This window comes from Equus przewalskii, chromosome 27, assembly GCF_037783145.1.
Source record: "Equus przewalskii isolate Varuska chromosome 27, EquPr2, whole genome shotgun sequence".
Lineage (NCBI taxonomy): Eukaryota > Metazoa > Chordata > Mammalia > Perissodactyla > Equidae > Equus > Equus przewalskii.
In genome coordinates this window covers 39158497-39185684 of record NC_091857.1, presented here as the reverse complement: position 1 = coordinate 39185684, position 27188 = coordinate 39158497, and the positions used below count along the sequence as shown (strand labels likewise).

Sequence of the window (27188 nt, the reverse complement as noted above, 5' to 3'; positions counted from 1 at the left end):
ATGATATGAAAAATAAACAAAAAAAGGATAGCCAAGAAAACTCTGTAAAGGAAAAGTACTGAGCAAACCCCGTTAGGCAGAAAAGCACTCTACGAAGCCTGAATAACTAAAACAGAGTGGTACAGACAGTACACTACCACCAGACCAGCGGAACAAAATTAGGAAGTCAAAGACCCAAATACGCATGGCGGCACCGCCGGGCGGCTGAGTGGCTAAGTTTGCATGCTCCACTTCAGTTGCCCCGGGTTCACTGGTTCAGATCCCCAGTGTGGACCTACACACTACTCATCAAGCCACACTGTGGTGGCATCCCACACACAAAATAGAGGAAGATTGGCACAGATGTTAGCTCAGGGCCAATCTTCCCCACCAAAAAAACAAAAACAAACAAACAAACATTTCTCCAAACATAACATGCGAATTTAGTAAGTGATAAAGTTGGAATTTCAAACCAAAGGGTGTAAAAACGGACTTAAATGAAGATGTTTTGGAAGTCTTAGGAGCGGCCAGCACTGAGAGGCGTTGAGCAAAGAAGCTAAAGCTGAATTGCTGTTCTTTTTCTCACTGGTTTCAGGAGTAGAGCTGAATTAGCGCATCAGGACAAGACGTTCCCGTCCATTTACGCGCCTGCTGCCATGCTGCCACCCTGCCACCACCCAGGCTGATTTTGTGACTCTGTGTAGCTGAGTCATTCTGATTTAGTACCGTGGTTTAAAAAATACTGTCTATGAGTACTTACTCTGTGCCGGGGCATATGGGTCTATTTATCTCACTGAATCCCAGCCCCTCATAAGATAGATCTTATCGCCATTTTATCGCTGTGCATCTGTTTATCAAATGGAATCAACACCAGTCTGATGGGGCTTTTGAGAACCTTATCAGATATTGGAAGAAGTCATGACAAAGACAGACACTTAATAAATTATGTTGAGACAACTAAGTACCCAAATGGAAACAGATGAGGTTAAATCCACACACCTCACATTCTACGCCAGGGTACGGTCCAGGAAATGGAAAGGGAAACCGTGAAATTATAAGAAAGCTTGATGAATTCCTTAATGATCCTGGAGCGGAGAAGGCCTTTCTACTATGTGTCAAATTCGAGAGACCAAAAAAATAAAAGATTGATGAATTTGACTGTGTAAAAATAAATACATATGCCTGTAAAAAAATCATAAGCAAAGTCAAAAGATAAAAGACAAGCTGAGGGTATGGCCCGGTGGTGCAGCGGTTAACTTCTCGCGTTCCTCTTGGGCGGCCCGGGGTTCACCTGTTTGGATCCCGGTGCGGACCTACACACCGCTCGTCAGGCCATGCTGTGTCAGGCATCCCACATATAAGGTAAAGGAAGATGGGCACAGATGTTAGCTCAGGGCCAGTCTTCCTCAGAAAAAAGAAAAAGAGGAGGATTGGTAGCAGATGTTAGCTCAGGGCTAATCTTCCTCAAAAAAAAAAAGACAAGCTAAAAAAAAAGGTAACGTATCACAAGGATTAATCTTCTTAATATATAACATATATATATTAGGTCCTAAAAATCAAGAAGAAAAAGAATAACCCAATAAAAATGGGTAAAGACATTAGTCCTCCGCCTTCAGATGCCAATCTCGAGGAGGCGGTCCCTGGTTCCCCACAACTTTTATCCGACTTGGCTACAAATCGGAGGTCCCCACTACCCCCTCCCCAGGTTCGATTAATTTGCTGGAACAGCTCACAGAACTCAGGGGAACGCTGACTTACGTTGAACAGTTTAGTAAAGGAAGTGATAAAGGGTGCAGGTGAGCAGCCAGACGAAGAGACACACAGGGCGAGGTCTGGGAGGGTCCCGAGTGCAGGAGCTTCTGTCCCCATGGAGCTGGGGTGTGTCACCTCCCGGTGCACGGACGTGTTCACCAGCCCGGAGGCTCCCCGAACCCCGTGCTGTCGGGATTTCATGGAGGCCTCCTCACGTGGGCACGATCACTCGTTACCTCTGTTTCCTGCCCCCTCTCCCCTCTGGAGAAGGTGGGGGCAGGGCCGAAAGTTCCAAGCTTCTTATCACAGCTTGTTCTTTCTGGAGACCAGCCCCCATTCGGGAGCCCACGGAGGGCCACTTAAATAGAACGAAAGATGCTCCTTATCACTTAGGAATTTACAAGGGTTTCAGGAGCCCCATGTTAGGAACCGGAGGCAGAGACCAATATATATTTTCTATTATCTCACGTCCATCAAATTGGCAAAAATCCAAGTGTGACAATACACTCAACGGGGTACAGTGGGAAACAGGCATTGCTGGTGGAAGGATGAAAGGCAGCCATCAAAATGACAACGCCTTCGCCCTCGATCGGCTGGATCAGAGCACCAGCAGCTCAGAGATGTGTGGCCACAGGGAGTGGGGGAAAGAACTGGGGGAGACAGGTCCCAGAAGACAGGGACTCTCTGTGTGGACCGGGCTCTATAATGAATGTGTTAAGTACTCAGAAAAATTAAATGGACTCTAGTTAACCCCTCCTATCATTTGAGAACCCTCCTGGGCACGAAGTGATTTTTCTCATCTGAACTTTATATGCAGTCAGACATCCTAACTAAATAAAACCAGGTGAATTTGAGGTTCTTTATAATTAATAATAAATCAGGCAGGCCCTTTCCTCGGAGGCTGGACCGCTGTGGCGCTGGCAGAGGATGTACGGTAACCATGGCAACTGCTGCAAGCCGGCCTTTCTTGGGCAGCTGTCCCTCATGCTGGAGGGTCCTGGGCCCACAGAGGGCCCTCAACTCCCAAATACCTCTCCAGCCAGTTTGCTCAGGCCTCACTTCCACCACTGGAGGCTGGGCCTGGGGCTTTGGGCTCTTAAAGCTCCTCACACACTCCGGTGGTTCAGGTCAGGGGATGGTGGCACTCCTGAGAACACAGGTGCTGGGATGTCGACGCATGTTCCAGGCATCCCCACGCCGCCCTACCCACAGCCTCCACCACAGACACTGGAAGGCCAAGTGTGCACATTCCCAGCCCCCCCTCAGGCCTGGGCTGGCTGTGGACACCGTGCTGGTCAACGATGTGCTGGTGGTCATCTCCCAGGCCAGATGCTGCCCCTCACCTTGTTAAGCTGCTGAGCCAGGTGGGCACGGACCTGGCTCTCAATTCTCATCATGAGAGAATGCTCTCCACTCCATGTGCAGGCCACTGTTAGCAGGGTCCCCTGTTACTTGCCCACGAGTCACAGATTGCAGGCTGTGGGCCTGGCCGAGAGACGAGGGACATCCTGCGCACCCAGGCAGAGGGCTCTGCTATGGGATGACCAAGTACTCGGACAAAGTGACACCCACTGGGTTTGGGGTGCAGAGCATGGGCCCTGAGGTCTTGGCTGTGCTGGTCACAGCAAAGTCCTGCAAGAGAAGCCTAGATTCGGACTCGAGGGGGCCGCTCTGAAAGCAGAGAAGCACCAGGAGACGGCTCCTCCCTGAGCAGTGCTCTCAGCCTGGGATCAATAGCCACTCAGTGTCCTCCGATCTGGTGCCCTGCAAGGATGCAAGAGCGAGATCCTGCAGCCTGAGCTGAGGCCGGTACACCCTGGGAGCCAGCTGGAGAGCAGACAACGAGGAGCATCTGTGGGGGTTGCTGATGCTCCTCGGTGCACTTGAGTGGGAAATGGGCCAGACAGGAGCCTCAGCCCTCACAGCCGCAGGACCGTCCTAATGCCCAAGGACACGTGCAGGTCCTGCAGCCTCGTTGGCAGAAACGTCACAGAACAAGTGAAACCTCTGACAAAACTCAGGGGGGGTGGCATTGGCCCCTAGGAGACGAAGGGAAGGTGGGTGGGAGACTGAAGCCCATGCAGGTCCTCAGGCCCCAGGGCCCTGCCGGAGAGACCTCGGGTTGGCTCCTCCTGACACGGCCGAGGAACTGGCAGGAGCCGCGGTCAGGCATTTTTAAGTGGCCGTTAGTCCAGGCCTAAATGGGCTGTGTGGCCACAGTGGCTCCAGCTGGGTGGCAGGAAGGCCCTGGACAGAAAGGCTGCAGGACGTGGTCTCACCTTCCCCATGATGGCCTCCAGGCAGGATCCCAGCGTGCGCACCAAGAACAGGCCACTGGGTTTATCCTCTGATATATCGTGTCCCCAGGTTACTTCTCGATCCGTGCTGGAAGAATTAGAGCCAGTGGAACAGTGAGAGGAGAGCAGGGCCGGGGACGTGACTGAGTCTCTGAAGGAATTTCACCTCAGCTCCTGAAGTAACCCATCTCGCTCCCTATAAATTTCTTAATTCTTTCTTTTTTTTTTTTAAAGATTGGCACCTGAGCTAAAAACTGTTGCCAATCTTTTTTTTTTGATTCTTCTCCCCAAAGCCCACCACTACATAGTTGTTTATTCTAGTCGTGAGTGCCTCCGGTTGTGTTATGTGGGATGCCACCTCAGCATGGCTTGATGAGTGGTCCCATGTCCACGCCCAGGATCCAAACCGGTGAAACCCTGGGCTGCCAAAGTGGACTGTGTGAACTTAACTACTAGGCCATGGGGCTGGGCCCTAAATTTCTTAATTCTGCTTTTTATTTTTATTTTTTTTTGGTGAGGAAGAGTGGCCCTGAGCTAACATCTGTTGCCAATCTTCCTCTATTTTATATGTGGGACACCTCCACAGCATGGTTTGATGAGTGATGTGTAGGTCCACACCTGGGATCTGAATTGGTGAGCCCTCGGCAGCTGAAGCAGAGCATGCAAACTTAACCACCATGCCACTGGGCTGTCCCCATTGATTTTGCATTTTTAAAGTAAATGAAACCACCTCTTGCTTACTCTTGGGGTCCTCAAGTTGCCCTTATTTGAACAGAGTTTTAATCAGATGTTTCTGTGATTTAAATGCACTGGTTTCGGCTGGTTAGTGGCTTCAGGCAGGGCCCTGACAGTTGTGCTCCCCGCTGCTTTCCCAGAACCTGTCCCTGGAGACTCGGTCAAGGGTCTGACCCAACCCGGCCATTGCAATATGCCGCGCGGTCCTGGGGCCCTTTGGCTTGGTCCCCTGGGAAAACATCACATCCCCCCAAATCGTGCACCTACGTGTCTTCGTGTGCACGTGCAGGTGCACGGGTGGACGTATGTACATGTGTCTCGACGTGCATGTGCACATGTGTGCATGTGCTGGTACATGTGTGCATGCGCTGGTGCATGCGTGTTCTGAATTCAGGATATATTTTTAAAAATAAATCACAGCTAGATGTGGAACTTTCCAGAGTTCCTGTCCGAGATGGGCTTTTCCGGTTCTCAGGAGGCCTGAGCCGGGCATGGCTGGGGGCCCATCCCCGCTGCCGCTGGTACCACCGGAAGAAGATGGTCCGGGGGCAGAAAGGCGCATCGTCAGAGGCTGTTCCCAGAGCATAAATGACACCACGGTTCTTTTAGCTCAATTTATTTTCAGAAGACAGACAAATGAGACCCTGGAATACCTCTTGGTTCGAACAAGAGTTCTTTTCTTTATAAAGAAGAAAAAGGGTTCCTTGGTTTTCTCCACAGAATAACTTTTTTTTTTTTACAAAAAATAGTTTTTGATATATACATGCCTACTTTGGAAACCCTTTTGTCCTTGATGGCTTTAAGACCCATTTTTAGGCACATCCTTTATGCACCAACTGATTTGTCCCTTGCTTTGGCCAGGTGATGGCTCTCCTTCTAGATTTCCCCTTCTGAAAGCCACTTAAGTGAAATGGAGAGCGCGCTCACGGGCAGGACGGCCTCAGGGAGCACAGGCCCCACGCCGGCGGGTCTGTGCAGGCGGAAGACCCCGCAGACACCGAGTGCCCGCAGGTCTTTTCTTCCCCTGGGAAAAATCTGCGCGGACTAGAAACAAAGGGACGAAAGGAGGCAGACAATCATTTTCTCGTATATTGTGGACATTTTATCCCTCTCTTTCACAGCAGCAATTTTAATAACAAGTATGATGCCTGCAGCATTTTATCCAGAAAACACCGGCACTCAGGCACGCTCACGCAGGCCCATGTATGAGGTGATCTTTGCAGAGCATGGCAAACACAGCCAGTTTTTGGGACACAGGCTTTTAAAGTCCAAGTTAGTCCCCCCACCCTTACCCTCCACCAACTCCCAGAGACCAAAAATACCGCTATCCTCAACTACATAAAGCCCGAGAGTAGCAAAACTTGTAAAAATGAAGTGTACAAAACGACCCCTCCATATAATACATTCGCACCCTGTGTACAAATTATCACCCTTTGAAACTGGCCAGTGGTCAGGTATGGCAGAGTATCAATAATAGAAAAAGAACCCCAACGTCCGTCACACGCGCTTAAGCAATGGTTTGTGTGGTTTTCCAAAGAGAGAGATTCTCATTTACAGTTACAGTACTTACTGACAATCTTTATGATTAAGAAGCCCGTTGGATTTCCTGGCGTTTAGGCAAGGAACATTTGATTGTCACAACATACAATTCTGAGACAATAAATACAAGTAGATCAGATGCATTTCTTCATTGTATCAAGTAACTCCAGTTTAATAAAATTTAGTGCATTTCAGTATCATTCACAGTTCGACTTCTGTCCAAATACTTTTTCAACAAAAAGTTAAGAAACTGAGAAGTTTGTAGGAAAAGAAAACTCTGGGTGAGCTTGTCATTACAAAGTGTAAAGCAATTCAGCTGTCTTTGAGAATACGTGCTGCTGCCGGGGCGCGGGGGGCTGACTCTGTCAACCTCTCGGGAAATCTCCTAGGCTCCCGAAAAGGGTTCTTGTCCTTTATTTCCTGAGTGGGTTATGAGAATGCCACCGTTTCCACCGAATTAGCTAGCGGCAAATACTTGTGGGAAAACTGAATTCATATGTGTCCACCCCTCAATCGAGCAAAACTAAGCGAGACATCTTCGACCCAAAAACCATCCCTGTGTTTTTGCGTCCTGGCCCTGATATGCAAGAACGTGGGACCCGAATGTCTGCATGCACCCTGGCGGCCCCACGCAGGGTTTGGGACAAAGCCAGGGCGAGTTAGTGGTGTGGCTGGCCCCACAGCCCAGGCCCAGACGCTAGGAGAGGCTAGAGAAAGGGGCAGAAACATGGGCCAGAGCCATGCTGTCTCCAGAGGGAAGGCAGGTGGTCATGTCAGGCCCACCATTTTAACCCTAAGCCTGGTTACACTGCTGCAGGGTTAGAAGCCACACCACACCATTTAATGCTAAGTGTTGCATGCCGGGGAAGCATGCAGCTGTTAGTGAGAAATTCGCAGCATGAGTTTACGCACAGGATTGAACAATTCTGCTGAAAATCAGGCGGGCTGAGCAGAGTCTATTGGGCTTGTCCTACAGGTGAGACAAAGTGACATGCAGGGCGTCCCTGATTCCTCACGCCCAGTGGGATACCAGTCGGTGGTCGCACGGCGTGGAAGGCCTAGGCTCCGGAGTTGCCCGTGACTGCAGGCACCCTCAGCTCCCGTGCTCACTGACTAAAGGTCTGTAAGGGAAGGCTCTCACGCCACAGAGCAGGAGGAACAGGGACAACAAGACAGGGCTTCCAAACTGACCCAGGATCATGGCTGTTTTATACAAGAAAGTGCTGTTCACACTGTTGTTTCATTGAGTAGTTTGTCTACTCAGAGCTCATCTCTTCCACCAGACTCTGCGCTTCTTGAGGACAGAGACCATAATCGGGCCATGCAGCTGGCACGCCGTCACCAAGCACCGGGTGACCAGGGTCACTTCTTTCTCTGGGTTAAAACTCTTATCAACGGGTAGCCATTTCAAACCCTCCTCCAGGCTTCAGCATGGAGAGAAGGCGGGCGCACAGAAAGAGAGCCTTCACACATCTATGACTCGCTTTCCCATGACCAGCTAAGGCTTTCCCCAGCGTCTGCTCACGTGCACGCAGTGTGGATAGTCACTGCTTACAGTGCCATCAGGAAGACCCCAAAGAGGGAAGACAGTCTCTAGGTGCTGGTAGCTGCCACAGGCCACAGGACCCCAGAAGCCAGAGGGGGACAGATCTGCGGCCCTCTCCCCAGCTGGACGCATAGGGAGCGTCCACAACTCAAACTCCACTCGCTGGGCAGGGCCAGGATACACGCGTGGAAGATGTCTTGACTCGGCGCCTGGCGCCTGAGAGCAGGGCCTGGGCCTGTGCTGAGAAACATGCCGGCCAGCTGCGCCCAGGCTCTGCGCTCAGCCCGCTGCACCCTCACAGGAAGGGCCCAGGGCCCTCTCTCTGTGCCTCCAGCCAAGGTGGGGTGGCTCTGGAGGCGCGAAGCAAGCAACAGAGCAGGCCCCAGCAGAGGGGGTCAGCAAACACCTCCCCCCAGCGGAGGGGGTCAGCAAACACGTCCCCTCCTGGCAGGACCCAGGACCCGGTGTGGAGGGCACCGCGACTCGGGCCTAAAGCGCACTGCCCCCAACGGTGACCAGCCTGACTGTCCCAGCACTCAGCCTGACATGACAACATCAGCAACGAATGAAGGTCGGTGGTAGGTGTAAAGGAAAAGGAAAAAAAAAAAAGCACTATTCTGTGATTTATTAATTTAATTTAAAAAATTAAAGGAGCTCCCCTCCCCCTTTCCACTTCTCTCCTGAAGTGGATCAAAAGCAAAATCCACCTCTCCCTAAAAAAAAACCCCAAACATTCATAGTGTAGTTTTTATTGCTCTCAAAGGGCTGGGTATTCAAATGCATGGGGTCACTGGGTTAAACGTGGAGGAGCAGCTGAGGTTACCCCAGGCCGTGGCCTCAGTCTCCATTGGCCGGGAGTCTCCACAGCGCCCTCACCGCCGCAATGCAGAGTTCACACATTACGTATTAATTTCAAGGGGAGGGAACGTATCTGGGAAACAAGGACTATTAATTAAATGGTAAATGATCTCAAGTTGCGTTTTCCAGGTAATGTATCCGCACGGTAGTACCCTTCGGCTTTTCTTTCCTAAGATTCTTTAGGTGTTAGTGAGTTAGCGAACGACAGGAGACAGACACAGAGGAGCAGCATTTACGGAAAGAAAGAGCAGACCTCAGGTCGTCGCTCACCGGCCCTCGCAGCGGAGGGGCACTGTCTGCTCGGCTCCGCCACGGGCGCTGGCGAAGGGAAGGAGGGGAGATGCCCTAAGATGGAGGGGAGCTCCCTTCTACCAGCATTCTAAAGCTGTTTCACCCCTTCAAGCACGCAAGGGGCTGTCCTCATCCACCATCACTCAGGAGCACGCAGAGCCGCGGTGCCTTCGCAGCCTGCGCCCTGTCTCCAGCAGCGTCACCGAGCACAGCCCAGCACAGGGTCGCGGTCAGAGAGCAGACGCTGCCTCGAGGAAGCTTCCCAAAATACATACTTAGGGCCAATGCATCATCATTTTCCCAATTTAGTTTTTAATTTTTTCCATGCCTCTTTCCTCTATTTTTTTTTCTAGAAAATTCAGCCTGCCTCCGTTCAGAATGCTGGTTACAGTGTATCAGAGAGAACACCCATTATTTTCCTTTCCCTTGCTAAAAAAACAGGAGGGGAGTGTCACTTTAAAAAAGCAAGTTGAAGGTTTAGGAGGAAAAGTCCAGTGCAGGTGGGGTTTCTGGTGGAATGAATAGCTGAGCCCAGGGAGAGCCGGGGTCTGCCCACTCCTCCAACCAGCCCCCGCGGCTTCCAGCCCCTGGCCCACCCCCCGAGCGGACACTGATACTCGCGCCTTCATGTGCGGAATAAACAGCTCCCTCTAGGGCTGGGAGCCAAAGGGAACACTGTGAGGACAGAAGCCAAGCACAGGCTGGCAGGACGCTCTGGAGACAGCCCAAGGAGGAACCAGCACGCCCGCGGGCCCGGGGGGCGGGGGTTCACCATCTCTAGCTTTCCTCAGGAAGCTGAGAGCCATCAACAGATCAACTGTAGAAATAAAACCTCTAAAAGCCCGAGAGCTCTGTGTTAACAGTCTCCCACCACCTCTGGAGGACAGAGGTTTCACGGTGACACCGCTTTTTAAAAAGCATCCGAGAGTGCTGTGGGCTGCAGGGCAGAGGTCAGCACCGCGGGGCTCCTGGGCTGCGGGGCGGAGGGGCGGAGGGCCCGGGCCCCCCTAGGCCCGGCGGAGGGCCTGGGGTCTGAGGGCGGCAGGGAGAAGGGACAGCGCAGGTCCGGGTAAGGGAGGATTGTGCGTTTCACCGAGTCCTAGGGGCCGGTTCACTTTAAAACCACATTTCAGGTGTTCACACCCAGGGTTAGGCAGGAGACGGGCGAGATGCTCTGGGAAAGAAAGCGGGGCGTCTGCCTGCAGCCAGCCTGGCGCAGGACCACGACCCGACCCCGCGGACCCAGCCAACGCTCGGTGTGTGCTTATCACCAGGAGAACTCTCTCCGCGGCCAACCCACGTCTGGGAGCGAAGGTGCCGTGCCATGCCGAGCAGAGCAGCAAGCAGGCGCTTCGGGGCCGGACCCTGTCGCATCCGTTCCCGGGAGGACAGAGGAAGAGTCGCAAAGAGACAGTTCACAGGGGGTGCGGGGAAGAGGCGAGGGGCCGGGGTCAGTTCCTGAAGTAACTGATAAAAACGAAAGTGGGGTCTAAGTTTAAGAAGAGGAGGCATCGAGAGGCTCCCTCCGGCAGGCAGAGTTCTCGGGAGCCGTGGCCTGGGCGGGTGAGAGCCGGGTCCGGAGCCGACCTCGGAGCCCAGCTCCCCGGGCGCCTGGTGCCGGTGCGGCGCGGGTGGCGGCCCCGTCTGCAGGCCTTGCCGCTCCTCTACCCTCCACTCGAGTTTTATTGTTAATATTAGTCACCAGTTAATAAGAAAAATAGTTTCTAAGTGTCTTTTTTTTCCGCTCTGTGTGTTGTTCTGTTTTTAATTGAGTTAAGTGGATACCACCGTCCGGTCACGTGTGTTCAATCATGGCCATTAATCACTCCTTTTTCTTAAATTCTTGGTTTCCGTAGCTGGAGCCTTTTTCTATTTCAGTTACTCCTATTAGTCGTCGGACTCCAAAGGAAGCTTTAAGACAGGAAAAAGGGGAGGTTAGAGTGATGGCTTTGCTGGAAAAGTGGTTCAGGGGGGCTCCCGCCTCCTCCCCCTTCCCCGCGCCTGCCGATCAGCCTGTCCTGGGGGGCAGGTGTCCTCTGCAGCCCGTGGCCAGACCCGCTCTCAGGGGCCTGCAAGGCTCAGGTTGGATCCCAGCTCTCCACGGGCTGTCACCTGGACAGCTCCCAGCGTGACTGTGACAGTCTCCAGGCCGCCCCCATGGCCGGCACACGGAAGACCCGACCTTGGGCTGTGTAGTCACCCAAGTTCGTTACCTGCCCCAACAAACCCCAGGAACATCAGGATCAGGAGGGGAGATCCACTTGCAAAGACGCCCAAGACAAAACTGAAAAGAGGAGACAGCAGGATGGTGGCCCAGGCGAGGAAGTTCAGGAGCGTCCACGGCCTTCGGGTGGGCTTGAACTGCTCCCCTGGAAACACCCCCTTCTGGTTATACATCTCCTGCAACGCATCCTGAAAAAGTCGACAAGAAAAGTGGTCTCTTTACATGTTTTTTTTTTTTTTTTTTTTGCTAAGGAAGATTCACCCTAAGCTAACACCTGTGCCAATCTTTCTCTATTTTGTATGTGGGTCACCGCCACAGTATGGCTGATGAGTGGTGTAGGTCTGCACCCAGGCTCCGACGCCAGGCCACCAAAGCGGAGTGCATGAACTCAACCACCAGGCCACGGGGCTGGCCCCTATATGCTATTCTTTTAACACTAGAGAAAAGCGTTGACAGTGAAAAATGACTCCTGTTTACAAATGATTATAAACATGCCCCATAAATAAAGTAGACGGGTTACGCATGCTGTAGGTGGGGGGGGAAGCTGGCATGAGCTTCGTGCCTTGGCTGCTTGTATCCAAAGCATGAAAAAATACAAACCCTTTGACTGGCAAGTTTCCTAAGAAAATAATCAGTCTGTACCTAGCACATGAGAGGCACCTCTGACCCCAGGACTGCCGGCGTTGGCCAGGCCCCTTGCAACCCCTGCTGGGTCTCAAAGGGGGGCTGGTGGCTGTGACCCGCCAGGAGTCTCGCGGCCTGGGCACAAGTCCTGGCACCTTCCATAGCTCCAGGTCACCCTCTCGGTCTCTGTTTCCTGGAGGCTGACGATGGGAGGAGAGGTGAGCGTGTGGAGACATCGGGGAGAGGACTCTGTCAGAGCCGGCACGACAGCAGGACTGGGAAGTGCTCCACACCGAGTGCGGCTGACGGTCGGCGAGGCCTGGTGCTCCGACCCCTCTGCGGCCGTCATACGTAACGCAGTGGTGTGTTAACAGGGAGACCCAGGATGCTTCAAGATTTGTGAAGGAAGACATTAAGAACCACATGATGCCACTGAGACACACAATGTGTGACCATCCGTCTGTAGAGACCAAGCTTGGAAAGATGCACAACAACAGGATCTTGGTGGCGATCCTGGGGGCGTGGAGTGTCATCTGCCTTTATTGTCTTCTATTTTATTTTCTGCACTCAATTTCCCACAGCTGTGTTTCATACTATATAAAAATGAGGGGGCGCTCAACAAACACCAGCCTCGCAGCCTCATCAGCCTGTGCAGAGGCACTAGTTGCCCTGCCCTTCGAGGGGCACAGGGCAGGCGATACGGGGCCTCGTGTGGTCAGGACCTGTGACCCCCACACTCCCGCATGCACCTCAGGGCGACGCCACATGCTCCCCACCCCACTTGGAAGGCCCTTCTCGGCACGACCCAGGAAAACTCCAGCCATTTTCAAGCTGTTTGCCCATCCCCGCTCTGACCACCCCGACCCTCCGAGAACAGGACCTGCGCCTGCCTGCGCCCAGAGCTGCACAGGTGGTGTGGGAAGCTGTCGCCCCTCCAGTGCAGGGCCCGGCTCAGCAGGCCTCTCAGCGTGTTGTGACAGCATCTCACGGTACACGACGGGCCCGCGACGACACCACGAAACGCGAAGGCAGGAGCTTTCCCTCGGGTGAGAGCACGACAGGCTTTGTTGCTCTTGATCAGATGAATCACACACACACGTGATCCTGACACAGAAGTGCTTGTCGAGCTCTCACCAGTACCCTCCTCGTTGCCCATACACCAGGCTCTCCCCCGTGGTGAGGCTCTCTATGGGGCGAACCCTCAGGCTGGGGTGCTGCTGCCCTCTGACCTTTCCTGACTTGTCAGCAATTCCACACACAACCAGACAAGCTGCCCTCATTGCGTGTCTCCCCACCTTCCTCCACCCTCCCAAGGCCCTGCTGGCCCTCCCGCCAGGCAGCCCACACTCCTCGGGCCAGGCAGCACAGCCGTGGCTGCTGGGCCTCCCGCGTCATCACATCCCCCTCCCTGCAGGTGTACCCTCTACTTCCCAGCTGCTTCTCCAGGAGCCCCAATGCCCCAATACTGAGTAATGCATTCTGAGTAATTTCCTCAAAACCTTCCAGTTTACTAATTCTCTCTTCAGCTGTATCTAATCTGCTATTTAATCTGTTAATTAAGATTTTACTGTCAATGACTAGATTCTTCATGCCTATAAATTCTACTTGGTTTTTCCAGTCCATCTCATTTTTTCATAGGTCTCAGTCTTTTGTTTGCAATTCCTTCTTTTGTGTTTAATCATTTCAAACATACTGATTTTAGTCTCCATCTGATAGGTCCATTTCAGCTGAGGTTTTTGAGGGTTTAATTTTTCTGTCTGTTATGTCTGTCATACCTTCCCATAACAGACTTCGGTGATGACCTCGTCTCCAGCAGAACTGTACCCAAGGAAACCCGGGCAGCTCAGGTTGGAGCTGTGTTCTTCTACTTCTGCACTTGCTTCTGTCAGGAACTCCAGAGAGATTCACCCAGAACCACTTTTTATGTTGACATTTTGGCTGTGTTCTTCTTGAATTATGTTGTTAGAGTAAATTCAAATCCTACACCTGTTTGAGGACAGGCCTGTGATTGTGAATTACCAGGGGAAACCTTTTTAAGACCAGGAGGAGAAAGGAGAGCTTCACAGTCATTTCCCTGTGCTGGCAGGAAAATTTTTTTCAGTTTAACCTTTCTGAGGACAAAATTCTCAGAGCTTCCCACCTTTATGTGAGGTTTTCAGCTCTAACTTCCTGCTTTGAATGAGGTCAAACCTTTATCTTCTTTCCCAGGTAGGCATTAAAACGAAAGACTTCAGGTTAAGGGGACCCTGTTTGCAGTGTGTGGCAGTATCAGCTCACAGGCTACCACCTGGCTTCCAGTTCCGTTTCTTTTTCTGATCGTAGAAATTTCCCGTATTTTCTTGAGAGCTCGCCAATGCACTTAAAAAGATATTTGTTATATACTGGGAGGATTTTCTGATTATTTAAGCTCCTACAATGCTGAAAATGAAAACCTAATGTCCCGCGGGTTTGTGTATACAAAATAAATTGGAAGTAAGAGCCAGGGATGAGGTGTGCTATAGGGGAATGGAGAAGAGACTGGACGTGGTTGTCATAGAATCCTTTCATGTCATCTACGTTGTGTCTCATATATTAAATCACATATACACACACATATAACACATGTGTGTTAAATATCTATCATTTCTTTTACAAGAAAAAAATGAAACAAATGTGATAAAATATCAGCCACGGTTATATAAATGTTGTGTTATCCTTCATACTTTTCTCCAGTTTGTTAATTTCTCAAAAGTTGAGACAATTAAAACAAAAAAAAAGAAGAGAAAGATTAGAAAGAAGCATCTGGGAACTGCACGTACTCTCGTCTCCAGAGGAAGTCACTGTGCCCCTGCCCGCCCCACCAGCTGCCCCTTGGGAACCTCTTCAGAGACCCCGAGGGGAAGCAGGCACCTTTACCTTCTCCTGGTAGAGTTTATGAAGCCACTGAGCCGCTTCTTTTTCCTCCTGCGGGATGTCTTCCAGGGGAAACCTCCTGTTTAATTGAGAAGATTGAAAGCAAAGTAAATGACTAGAGAAATCAAGCTGACCGGGGAAAGTCAGTCATTGAGCCTCGGGGCTGTTGCTGGCTGGCCTTTTCCATTCCAGTCTCACTCTTGATTTCGAAAATACACAAGCATCAGAGCAGCTCCCGGGCTCCGCCTGAGTGCCGTGGAGTCACCCAGCACCCGGTGGCAGAGAGACACGTGCATGCTTGTGCGCAGCGGAAGCATTTCACAGGGATGCATGAGCCGTTTACTCAGCAGACCATGCCCCCACTTCCACTGTGAAGGGTGATCATTCATGAGCCTCTGCAGGAATTTGGATCTCTCCTAATAGTTCATTCTTTGGAAATAATCACGATGGAAAGTGCCTTTCGTTAGGCAAAGAAGATTACCTATTTCACCAATGAAATCCACTTGCCTCACAGATGAAAAGCAATGGAGATTTAGTACTTTAATCTCGATTAACAAACAGCTGACTTCAGTTAGGACACTAATTTATTTATAAACCTAATCACCAGCTGGATTACCAGCCCCAAGAGCGGAGGTGGCTACCTGGTAAGATACACGGGCAAGAACAGCCATCTACGGCAACTGTAGTACCTCAAGACGGCCAGCAGGGGCCACGAGCGCACACTGAGCTGGGACAGTCAGCTGGGACCACGCCATCACTGGGGCCTGGCTGCCCATCTCGGGGCCCACAGTGAGAGAAAAGCCAGGAGAGATCTCCATGGCTGGAGGTAAATCTCCACGTTTTAAGGTGTCTCAATCTTTTTGTCTCCAAGCATTGAGAACGCTGGTTTCTGTGGATTATAGCTATCAATCTTGACCACATCAGCAATGAACACAGAATTTTCACAAGCACACACAAGATCAGATGTGGGAGCGATGCTGTGCCACGTGTCACACAGCCTCTGGGAAACTCCCCTGTGTCTCAAAGGGATTGAGGGAGGCATATAAACTCCTTGTAAACAAAAACAGCTGAACTTTGTTGGCCTGGAAAGGTCTTGGGGACCTCCAGGGGCCCCCAGAAGGATTTGCCACACACATGGACCGTTTCAGTAAGGAAAGGAAGTTCCGAGGGGTTTGTCTGCAGAGAGATGACTGCTGAAAAGTCTCCAACTCACTCGCCTCCTCCCTTGATTCCATACATATATCAGAGATGCACCACATCCAGGGTCTGCTGCATGTCTGTCACACACGGTGTGAAACATGTAAAATTGGAATGAAAAATGAGGAGCAAGAAATAAATACAAATACGAGCCTCCATCTCCTGGAGTGGACTCAGCCACTCTGAGGATGCTGCCCCAAGCACCAGTGAGAAGCAGGAGAGCCCCAGGCCACCATCCCACAGGCCCCTCGGTCGCGGACAGGAGACGGGGCAAACGCCATCGGGCCGTGAGAACCTCGGCTTGTTGGATCACACATCTGTGTGGACTCACTGGAATATTGCTTTTACTCAACAACACACGAAACAGCAAGCTGATGCTTTTAGAAGTTCTAAGAATATATCTACTAAAATGAGATTAGGTAAAACACAGCCCCACACTTTCTGCCCCAAAGGGCGAGATGAGATTAAAGTGCGGGTCCTCTCTCGCTGGAGCTGAGAGTCCACGCCGAGGCGCGGGTGGGGCTGCCGTGAGCACGTCTGGCCCGGCAATTTCCCCAGAGGAATGAACACGAAATTGGAAAAAAATGAGCACCTGGCTTGGCACTTTCTCTTCTTGGTGCTCCGCCAGAGTGGCCCTCAGACACAGCCTGCCTGCCCGGCAGGGCCGGAGGAGACTCTCCACCCTGGGGAGCATTTCAGACAGGCCTCCCAGAAGCCGGAGGGGCCACCTGCCCCCGTCTCATGGCGAATCCCATTCAGAAACTTGGTTCTCTGATCCCTCTACCTGCCCACCCCATCCCTGCCTCGAGCCTCCTGCTCTGCATACAGTAGGCACTCAATAAATGCTCACTGCACAAATTAACGGCAATTGTTTCTGATAATCTGAGGATGTTTTAAGGGCTCCACAGGGCCCTACCTCAGATTGAGTTTCACTTCTTGGGGATTCTGGGAGTCTGTAAGCTGGCTGAGCCGCTGTTCATTAACCAGCTTCACCTCTCCTTCCGGCAGGACTGACTCTGGCAAAGGGGTTGAGGCTGGCTGGGTACACCCTGCTGGTAGACCCATGTTCACCAGGAGCTGGAGGCAGAGTGGGACTGAGGTCAGCCCGTGGCCCTGACCTTACCTTCCCTCCCGGGCGGTCTGTGTGTGCCCTGGGTCTACCTGGCTGCACACCACAAACGGCACCACGTGGGCATCCCCCTTGGGCTGGGACAGCTTGTCCTTCTCCTGCCTGTGGAAACCCTGGTCACTGTGCAAGTTTTAGGTCAGATGCCTCTTTCAGAAAGCCTCTGTGCTCCCTCCAGTGGGAGGGGTCACTCCTCCCTGGAGCATCCGGAACATTCTGCCTTCACCCCCGGCCCCACTCATTCACTTTGTGTGACCGTTAGAAATATCTGTCCCCAAGTCTGCACCACCTCCATGTGGGGGCAGCCAGGGGCGTGGGACCAGCCTGTGTGTCAAGGGCTGACAGCAAGCCAGCTCCCGAGGCCTCCGTCCCGGAGCTGGGAAGCCTTGGGGAGAGGGCGGCCAGGTCAGGCCCAACATGCCCCCATGGCCCCATGTGGCCCCCCATGGCCCCTGTGGGCAGCTCTCGGAGCTCACCTCACACACATGTCCGCCTCGTACTTCTTCCCGTAGAGGATGCCCAGCAAAGATGGGTTCTTGTTTCCTCGGAAATTCAGCGTGACGTCGTAGACAGCGGCGACTGTGGGGGAGAGGTGCAGAGGGTGACACAGCCACGTGGACAGGCCCTCCCCTGCACCCTGGGGCAGGCCCCGGCTAGGCCTTATACACAGGCGACGTCTTCCTTTGCCAGTTCTCCTCCTTTGGCTGCGCCTTCAGCTGACCCCGCCCACTGCGCTCACTGACCCTCCGTGGACATCTCCCGCCTGGCCGATTTCCGTGTCCTGTCTGGCCTTTGTCTTTATCTCGCCTCCTTTTGGCTTAATTAGATATATTTTTTTTCCCCTTAGAAGGTTTTCAGTTATATACTTCATCATTATTACAGCTATTTGCCATTAAGCAGCATTTTATCGCCTCAAAAATGATACCTGGCTCTTGTAACACATTAACTCACTTACTGATTCTCCCTGTTATGCTACCGTGTCCTGTGTTTTACGTGTAGTTCACCTGTGCAGTTTGGACAGATCCCTGTTTTCATTTCTTGAGGGCCCCGAGAGCAGGGCTCCCGGCCGGGCGGGGCAGCTCCTACCTGTCCCGCGGAGGCACTGGACCGCGGTGGTGAAGCCCTTGGTGCGCGGCAGCAGGTGGTACTTGAGGGCGGGCAGCCCCTTGGAGGCGGCCACCTCCATGCTGACGCGGTGCTTCTTCTCGGTGAAGCGCGTGCCCTCGCAGTACAGGAGGAACTGGGGCGGAGCGGGGGTCAGGGTCACTCGGGGCGGCCGGTCGGGGACGGGCCCTGCTGGGCTCGAACCTCCCCCCACCTGCCGCCTCCACCGTAGCTACGCGTTTGCCACTGAGTCGGTGACAGGTCCCTCGAGTGATGGCCCAGCATGGGGCACACCGCAGTGTGGAACGCTGTTTCACTTTCGGGCCGCGACCCGCACTACAGCCACACGAGGTCCCTCACAGGACAGCCCACAGCGTTTCACTTCTCCCCAAAGGGTGCAAAAGAGCTCTTTCCAGAGAGAAGTGAATGGGAAGGCGTGCCGGGCAGCAGCTGTCTGACCAGCGAGAGGAACTGTAAACTCTGTTACCCGCTCGCCGCGACAGGCGACAGGCGAGCTGGAAGCGCTTGCCTCGCAGAGCTACTGCCAGAGACCAGAGGAGGGTGGAGAGAGAAATGATGCTCACAGCAAGGGCAGTGACGCTTCCAGACGGCTGCCCCGTCAACCCGCCCACGGGGCTCGGAGACGCCATCAGAGGGGGTGCTCGCAGCGCAGGGTCAGTCCACGTGTGCTGAGGGAGAAGCTTCCCCCGCACTGGGGCTGCTTCTGACCCCCGCCTCTAGCCCAGACCTCCCTTAGAGGAGCCCCAGCCTGGGACTGGGCGGGGCGCCGGGCAGACCCCCAGAGCGGCCGAGCCATGCTCCTTTGCGCAGGCCGGGGTGCCGGGGGTGTAGGGAGGGCCCCTCAGCAGGGCGCTGGCTCCCAGGGGAGACAGGTGGGAGCACATGGCCCAAGATGGGCTCCCCAGCCTCCAAGCCCGGGGTGGTGGGCGGGCCCTGCTGTGAACCAGCATCCCCTGTGCTCAGGGGTTCTTGTTGGCTTTATAACCAGTAACTCAATTATTATTAAACTGTAGTCATGACAACTAAAGTCAACCAAGCTCAGCGCATGGACTTCAGTCCCGGCCGCTCCGTCCGGGCACTCACCCACATGTACTCGGGGTAGTCAGACAGGCGCTTCAGCCCCTCGATGACGGTGTCCCGGTCCTCCTCCCACTTCCGCTTGCAGAACACGATCTCCAGAAAGTACCACGTCCAGCCGATGAGGGGCACGTACAGCAGCTCCCTCTTGGCCAGGACTTTGGAACTCTGCAGCGGAGGGAGAGCAGCAGCGTCCCTCAGACTGCCCCCCAGGACTGGAATGGTGCTGGGTGACGTCACAGTCCCCAGGGACGCCCTGACTCTGAGTGTGGCACCGCAGGGACCAGCACGACCCCGAGAGCGCAGGGGCGCTGTCCTACAGCTGAGGTAGCCCAGGCACAGCCCTGGTGGGCAGCGGGCAGTCCTGGTGGGAGGGAGGGGGCCCAGGACACGGCCGGCCTGGACTCTGAGGACCACTCTGGCCACCAGGCCTGGGCCTTCCTAAAGATGGCTTGGGGCCGCCATTGACAGGCTTTCACGGCAGGGGACACCTCGGCTAACTCAGTGGGGTCGTTCACATTTCACAGGAGGCAGCTTAGCTAAGTGAGGGAGCCCTGGGGGGACTCACGGAGACATGAGTGAGGGTTTATGGGGGGAGATGCAGCATAAGCCCCGGGGCCCCCTTGGTCAGGTGTGTGCTCCACTCCTAGCTAAGAGGGACCAGGGGCTAGGACTGGAGGGAAGAAAAACCCAGAGCTGTGGAGACTCCAGACCCCAGGGAGCCATGCCAGCCCCTGGGACCCCCATGTCACTCACCCCCACACCCTCCCGGCACCCCCACATCGCTCACCCCCATACCCTCCCGACACCCCCTCCTTGCTCACCCCCACACCCTCCCGGGACCCCCTCCTTGCTCACCCCCACACCCTCCCGGGACCCCCTCCTTGCTCACCCCCACACCCTCCCGGGACCCCCTCCTTGCTCACCCCCACACCCTCCCGGCACCCCCACATCGCTCACCCCCATACCCTCCTGACACCCCCTCCTTGCTCACCCCCACACCCTCCCGACACCCCCTCCTTGCTCACCCCCCACACCCTCCCGGCTCGCCCACACCCTCCCGGCACCCCCTCCTTGCTCACCCCCACACCCTCCCGACACCCCCTCCTTGCTCACCCCCCACACCCTCCCGGCTCGCCCACACCCTCCCGGCACCCCCTCCTTGCTCACCCCCACACCCTCCCGGCACCCCCTCCTTGCTCACCCCCAGGACGCCAAACCGCTCACACATGGTCCACCCACAGAGGAAGTCGATTTCGAAGTTGTGATTGAGGATGATGACCACGTGCTCCTTCCCGAAGCGGTCCATGGTGGCCTGGTCGGTGAATAGGGTGCACTCCGTGCAGGACCACCACTCCAGAAGCATGACCAGCTCTGCAGACACACGGCGGGTTGTCAGTGAGGGGCAGGCCCCCTCCCTGCAGGAAGGCCAGGCCCAGCCGGGCTCCCTGATGCTGAGGGGAGACCCAGGGCAGGGTATTTCTATGGCATTTTCAGTCAGAGTGGGATTTTCTGTTAGAAATGAGTTTTGATGGTTTATGTTTAATAAAATAAGTTTTCCAAAATTATAGTTCCCTTCTCTAAGCAAAAGTCAAGGGAGAAGGCAAATGAAACTTTCAGAACGCTGCGAGAGGCGCAGGGAGAGGGAGGAAAGCCATCACTACAGAGGGACCCCACGTCTTTATGCCCATCATGTGCTCCGGCTTGACGGGCTGGCACATCTTCATCCACAGGATGAAGGGGGGTGGTGCGTGCACATAGCCAGCCCCGAGACCCCTGTGGCCGGCAGCCCTGGCTGTGCTGGAGCCACTGCTGGTGGCATCACGCCAGCCATAGTCAGGCATCCAAGAAGGGTGACCTCACAGACCAGGAAGCGTGGCTTTTGGGCTCAGGATCGCCACAGCGCAGCCCTGTTCTTTGTGTGCTGGACTCCTGGGGGGACTAGCCCTTGGGGACGGAGGCCAGGGAGTGCTGACGAGACAGGCCAGGGCTTCGGGAGTGGGCTCTGAGCCTGACTATCTGGGCCTCAGTTTCCCATTTATAAAAACGGGATAATAGTGGCTTCCCGATAGGAGACATAAGATACGGCACGTGACACTGACATCCAAGAACCAGAGGACCGAGGCTGGTTTCCCCTTCCTGACCAACGTCCCATCAGCCTAGGCGGAAGTGGGGGATGCACAAGCTCTGCCCCCAACATGCTGCTGACTACACGGCCTCTGGGGTCCCAGCTCCCTCCTCAACACAAGGCGGGAATCGGACGGGAGGTCCGTCACCCAGGCAACACCTTAACACTCAGGAGCCATGGTCCTTTTTCCCCAAGGGCCAATCAGGGGAGGAGGCAGTGAGGGGTCAGCTCCAAGCACAAGCTCACCATGAGCACCATCGAGGGACCAGAGAGGGCCCTGAGGGGACGCAGGCCAGGTCAACAGAAAAGGCCATTTGTCACGGGGTGAACTCAGCACCTACAACAAACCTGTCAGCCCTGGCTGCTTCCAGCCAACATTCAGGTGCACTGAGTAAAGGCACAAGGAATGAAGGACAGGTAGATCTGGACAGACAGTTCTCCAAAGCTTACGTACAAATGGCCAAGAAGCACACGAGAGAATGCTCCACAGTGTTAGTCATCAGGAGGATGCAAGCCAAAACCACAGTGGGGTGCCACGCACAGTCACTAGGACGGCTATCATCGAACAGCCGGACAATGGCGAGTGTTGGCAAGGACAGGAGACGTCGGACCCCACACACTGTGGTTGGGAACGCAAAACGGTGCCGCTGCTTTGGAAAACTGTTCCAGACATGGAGTTACCAGCTGACCCAGCAATTCCACCCCTAGGCATGTGCCCAAGAGAAGGAAAACATGTCCACGCAAAAACCTGTACACAAATGTTCACGGCAGCATTATTCACAATAGTCCAAAGCAGAAATAACCCAAATGTTCATCCACTGACGAATGACTAGACGAACAATGTGTACATACAGTGTAACATCATTCAGCTGCGACCGGAATGTGATTCTGACACACATTACAACAGGGATGAACCTTGAAAACATCACGCTCAGTGAAAGAAGTCAGACACAGAGGACCACATACTGTAGGATTCCAGTTATATGAAGTGTCCAGAACAGGCAAATCCACAGGGACAGGAAGCAGATGAGTGATTGCCAGGGGCTGGGGGAGGCGGGAATGGGGAGTGACTACTAACGGGTACGGGTTTCTTCTTGGGTGAAATGTTCTAAAATTAGATTGTAGTGGTGGTTGCTCAACTCTATGACTATACCAAAGCCACTGGCCTGTGAGCTTTAAATGGGTGAGTTTTCTCTCGGTAAAGCTGTTTAAGGAAAGAAGAGAAGGCCCAGGGTAAGGCGATTTGTGCATCTGAAAGCCCAGCCTGGGGGCCTTTCCACCTCTGTCCAGGAGCCGCAGCCCAGACGACACCCATGCGGCTTGGTGCCTGCTCTGTCCTGCTCCCCCTCTCGAGCCGACTCATTGAATTGACGGCCCTCCAGCAGGGCTTGGCCAAACTCCTACGTGTGAACTGGAAAGAGACTGAGGCTTCTAAAGCGATTTCCTAGGGAGTGGAGAAGCTTTCTCTCATTATTGAAGAACCTTTAACTGGAGACCTGTCCTCCCTCTCAGCGGACAGCCCCTCGAGTGCACAGCACAGTCCTGTTAACTGTCGGCACAGTGTCGTGAGCAGAGCTCTAGACTCTGTTCACACTGTGTAAGTTAACCTTCGCACCCTCCAGCAGCAGCTCCCCGCTTCCCCGCCCCAGCCCCGGCAGCCATCCCCTCTCTGCTCCGAGTTTGCCTGTGTTGGAGTCCCCGTGTGAGTGGAATCACGCAGGATTCTCTCATCATTGGTTTGAGAGGAATCACGTAGCTCAACCTACTGACTTTACAGACACAAGGATGGGGGAGTAGCGCCCTGGAGGAGCCCGAGCCCTTGTCAGCGGCGCAGCGCCCACCCGGGGGAGCGCAGCACAGCCCCTACCCGGCAGGCTGCAGCAGGGGTGGGGAGAGCTCACGCGCGAGCGCTTGGGAACGTGCCCGCCACACGGTGAGTGCTCAGGACATGCAGGCTCTCGGGGCCGCCCTGTGTTACACGGAGGTGGACACACGTGGAAACCCCAGAAGGAAGGAGGAATGGTGCAACTCTAAGAGCACCACCCCCGAGACACTGAATCTTCTAAGAAAATTACTTTCCAAAGCCATTTCTTCCTTTGGGCTTGACATGTGCCTCACTCCCGTTGGCACTTACATCCCTGTCTACACGCCCCTTGTTTCCACAACGGCCTCCCAGAAATAACCTGCAGATCATACGCAGGAAACCGTGACCCAGGCCCAGAGCAGCTGCCTCCTGGCGCATAAATGTGTACCGTCTGCGAGGCTGCGGTGGGTCTTCGTGCTGACCGCTAACAGCTGGAAAGGACACTGGTGATATCAGCCTGCCAGCTTCTGCAGGTGGGCAGAGGGCAACCACCTGAGGCCTGCATTCCACCCCAAGGCGCTGGAAATCCAGGCACACGGTGTCAGAACATAGGGACGCATGCCCATTCCCACCGCATTTAAGGCATCTTCAGGTCGTCACGACTGCCAGGTGGAAGCACAGGTGAGCAACTGGGATGCAGAGAAGACAGACAGACAAGGTAAACGCCCTACAGACATTCCAAGGAGAACAAGCCTGCTCCGTCCTGCACAAAGTCTCTATCGGAGGCTCGCCTGCGGGAAGGTGCAATTTCAAGGCCGCTCTTTTCCATCGGCTATCAGGACACGAAGGGGCCTTCTCAGCTGATTCAGGAGGCCTGGGTCTCTGAAGATCATCACACAGCTGCCAGGGCTGCCGTCTGCACATCCGCTCATGGTCAGGCTGGGAGTGTTCGGAATTAGGAGTTTTGCTGGTTGGCTCCTGGGCTCAGCACTAATTTCTTTTAGCAGTTTCCTTCATTCAAATATATGCTCGCCCTTACACACAATGAGCAAGCATTCTCTGCATGTTTCATCCACTGATTTAAAGAAAATTCAAAATTCACCTAATAATCGTAATCATTTATTGCGCATTGTTGTACACACTCTGCATTCATTTCATCTCGATAGTACAGCTGTGAGATAGGTGATTTCATTTCTGTTTTACAGACAGGGAGTTAAAACCTCGGCCGAGGTCAGCAGGGAGCCACGGCCTGAGCCACAGCATGACGACTCCGTGGGCTGGACGAGAGTCGCACTGGAAACGGGCTCTGGCTGGGCGGCGAGGAGGCCCAGGTGTCATAGGATGAGAACTGGAATGTGCGTTGAAAATAAAACAGTGGCTCATTATTAGTGGTTATTAAAACACTAATGCGGTCCTAGCTCTCACCATACACCCATGGACTCCGGGAAGGCTCCACTCAGCTCTTTTTGAGAAGGACTCCGACTCATGGATTTAAGAAATAAACCCAGGTGGAGAACACCCCCAAATTCAACAGATCCCTTGGGGGAATCCCATGGGCACGTGGGTTCAGTGCACAGGGGACGGCTGGTGCTTCCATAGTGTCTGTGTTCCTTCCAAATATGGGGGGATTTTATATTAATCTTAACTTCTAACCAATGTTCTTATGCTTTTTTCTGCTTTCTCGCCTTCTTTTAAAACCTCAGGCGACGCTCGACAGGCAGTGCGTGCTCCCACCTGGGTCCCTACAACTGTCTTCATCTCCTTCTCCTTTGAAAGGTGACCCTGCTGGATGTGGGGTTCTGGGCTGACGGTCACCTCGCTCAGGGTGGAGGCATTCCTCGTCTCTGGGCTGACTGCTGTGCCCAGTGTGCTGTCCATCTGTCAATCCTCGCAGGTGCCAGCTCTCCCCCCTCATGGTTTAAGATCTCCTCTTTGTCCTGATGGCTTGTGATTTCACCGTGAGGGGTCTGAGCGTGGATTTCTGTTTATTCACCCTGCCTGGGACACATTAGCGTCCTAGAGCTACACAGTCCTGCTTTTCATCAGTTCTCCTCTCTTCCAGCTGCTTCTCCCCCGCCCCCCCACCACCACCCCGGCTCCTCCCGGGACAGGAGGCCGAGGCCTGTTCCGAGTATACACAGACCTTCTCCTCTCCTGACTCCTTCCAGCTCCTGTTTATATCTTCCTCTGTCACTGGCCGTGCTCTGGATGACTTCTTCATACTTAACGTCCAGTTTACCCAGTCTCCCATTAGCTGTGTCTAATCTGATGTAAAATTCGTTCACTAAGGCTCTACTTTAAACAATACAATGATAACTTCCATTTCTGTAAGTTCTATTTGGTTCTTTTTCACCCTGGGTGCCTGGGGCAGTTTTGTCTGAGTCTGCTGTACGTCTGCTGTTCTGTGACCAGGAGCTCCTGCTTCATCATCTTAATCTGTGCGGTGGGCCCTGCCTTTCCCTGGCGGGTGCTGAGCCCACAGGGCACCGCCAGCCCACCCCCCTCCAGCCGCCCCTCGGGAGGCCTGGTTCAGAGTCAGTCCTGCTCCCAGCTGGCCCAGGCACTGTTGATGTTCGATTTCAGCACCTCCTCCTTTGGGTTAAGGGGCTGGGAGGCGGGGCTGAGAGATTTCCTTCACTTACTGGGAACCCAGCAATGCATTAAAAGCTGGTCTCGCCCAGGATTTAGCTGTTTTGTAGTGGTTTTAGCTTCAGAACACTGCTGGAAGCAGAGCCCAGAATTTAGGTTTTGTTAGTTAGTAGGTGCCCTTTTGGTGTGCATTCCCCTTGCCCAGTTATGCTCAGGAATACTCAGTGGTATGTGTTACATGATAGGACTTCTAACTCTCCCTTCCCACAAAAAAGCAGACTTTTATGTAGGAAAAAACCCCTGGGAACTGAAGCTATTACACGTTGAAGGCAGGCGGAAAGGAAGGCCTGGGGCGCTGGTCTCTCCATGGCCGCGGAGAATCCTGTGCAGACGGCTCAGCCAACACCAGCGGCCTCCTCTCACCTGCTCCTGAACTGGGAGGGCTAACGGGGACTCACCATTTCCCACGGGACAGAAAATGTGTATTACCTTCCCTTTATTATAAAGAAATATGTGCTCATGCTTAGAAACATAAGGAGCACAGCAGGAAGAAATAAAGGGCCAAGGTCCCCGCCTTCCTCCACGCCCCGGACATCAGTTTCCTCTTTCATCCTTTCAGGATTTTTCTAGCCACATACGAGTGCACACGCACCAGACGCATGTTGTCTTTAAAAATAAACAAACGGGAGCATACTATGTAGCACACCTTCCTTTTCCACTTAAAAGTGTGTTTTGAAGCTGGCGCTGTCAGTGAAGAGAGAGTGCCCTTGTTTCTTTGTGGCTGCACTGGATTCCACTGTGCAGACAGACCAGTTAGTCCCCCCAATGGCACTGAGGCTGCCGCCAGTCCTGTGCTCACATAAAAATGATAAAATGAGAATACCTGCACAGGTATGTACTTTTGCAGATATCTCTCTAGGTTACATTCTTATTTTGTGGATAATTGGGTCAAAAATTACGACCATGTAGATTGCCGACAGCCCCTGGCAAACTGCCCTTCGTGGGCGTGCCGGGTGCACCCTGACCCACGGTGTGAGCCTCCGCCGCGGCCATCGGCGGGTCTTGTCCTTGAGTCTCTCTCCAGCCGACACTGAAGACTGACTGTACTCACACATGCACGAGTACACGCAGAAAACAGATACGTCTCCACACACACGTTAAACTAAGGGGGTGAGAGTCCTTGTCTTTCAGAGAGAGATACTGAAATATTCACAAGCAAAATGACAGGCCACCTGAGGTTGGCTGCACGATCCTAGGGTGTCAGGGTGGCTGGCGTCGAGGTGCAACAAGACTGGCCACGTCCTGGCAGCTGCCGGAGCTGGCTGACGGCAAACTGAGTTTATCATTCTCTCTACTTCTGTTTGTTTTCCAGTATCCAAAGTACTACGTTAAACCATATGAAATT

General features: G+C 53.6%; 1 protein-coding gene across 12 annotated transcripts in view; it reads right to left on the bottom strand.

The window, feature by feature from the left end:
* Positions 1-5363: 5363 nt before the first annotated feature.
* Positions 5364-27188, bottom strand: part of AGPAT3 (1-acylglycerol-3-phosphate O-acyltransferase 3) — a 98414-nt gene continuing 76589 nt past the window's right edge. For all 12 annotated transcript variants that reach the window (XM_070597468.1, XM_070597480.1, XM_070597469.1 and 9 more), the window contains 7 exons: positions 20467-20636; positions 19269-19430; positions 18147-18300; positions 17537-17639; positions 14741-14816; positions 11211-11409; positions 5364-10908 (listed from right to left, as the gene is read on the bottom strand). In XM_070597468.1, coding sequence (XP_070453569.1) covers positions 10820-10908; positions 11211-11409; positions 14741-14816; positions 17537-17639; positions 18147-18300; positions 19269-19430; positions 20467-20636 — 953 coding nt within the window. In that variant the 3' untranslated portion in view covers positions 5364-10819. The remainder of the gene's footprint in view (positions 10909-11210; positions 11410-14740; positions 14817-17536; positions 17640-18146; positions 18301-19268; positions 19431-20466; positions 20637-27188) is intronic.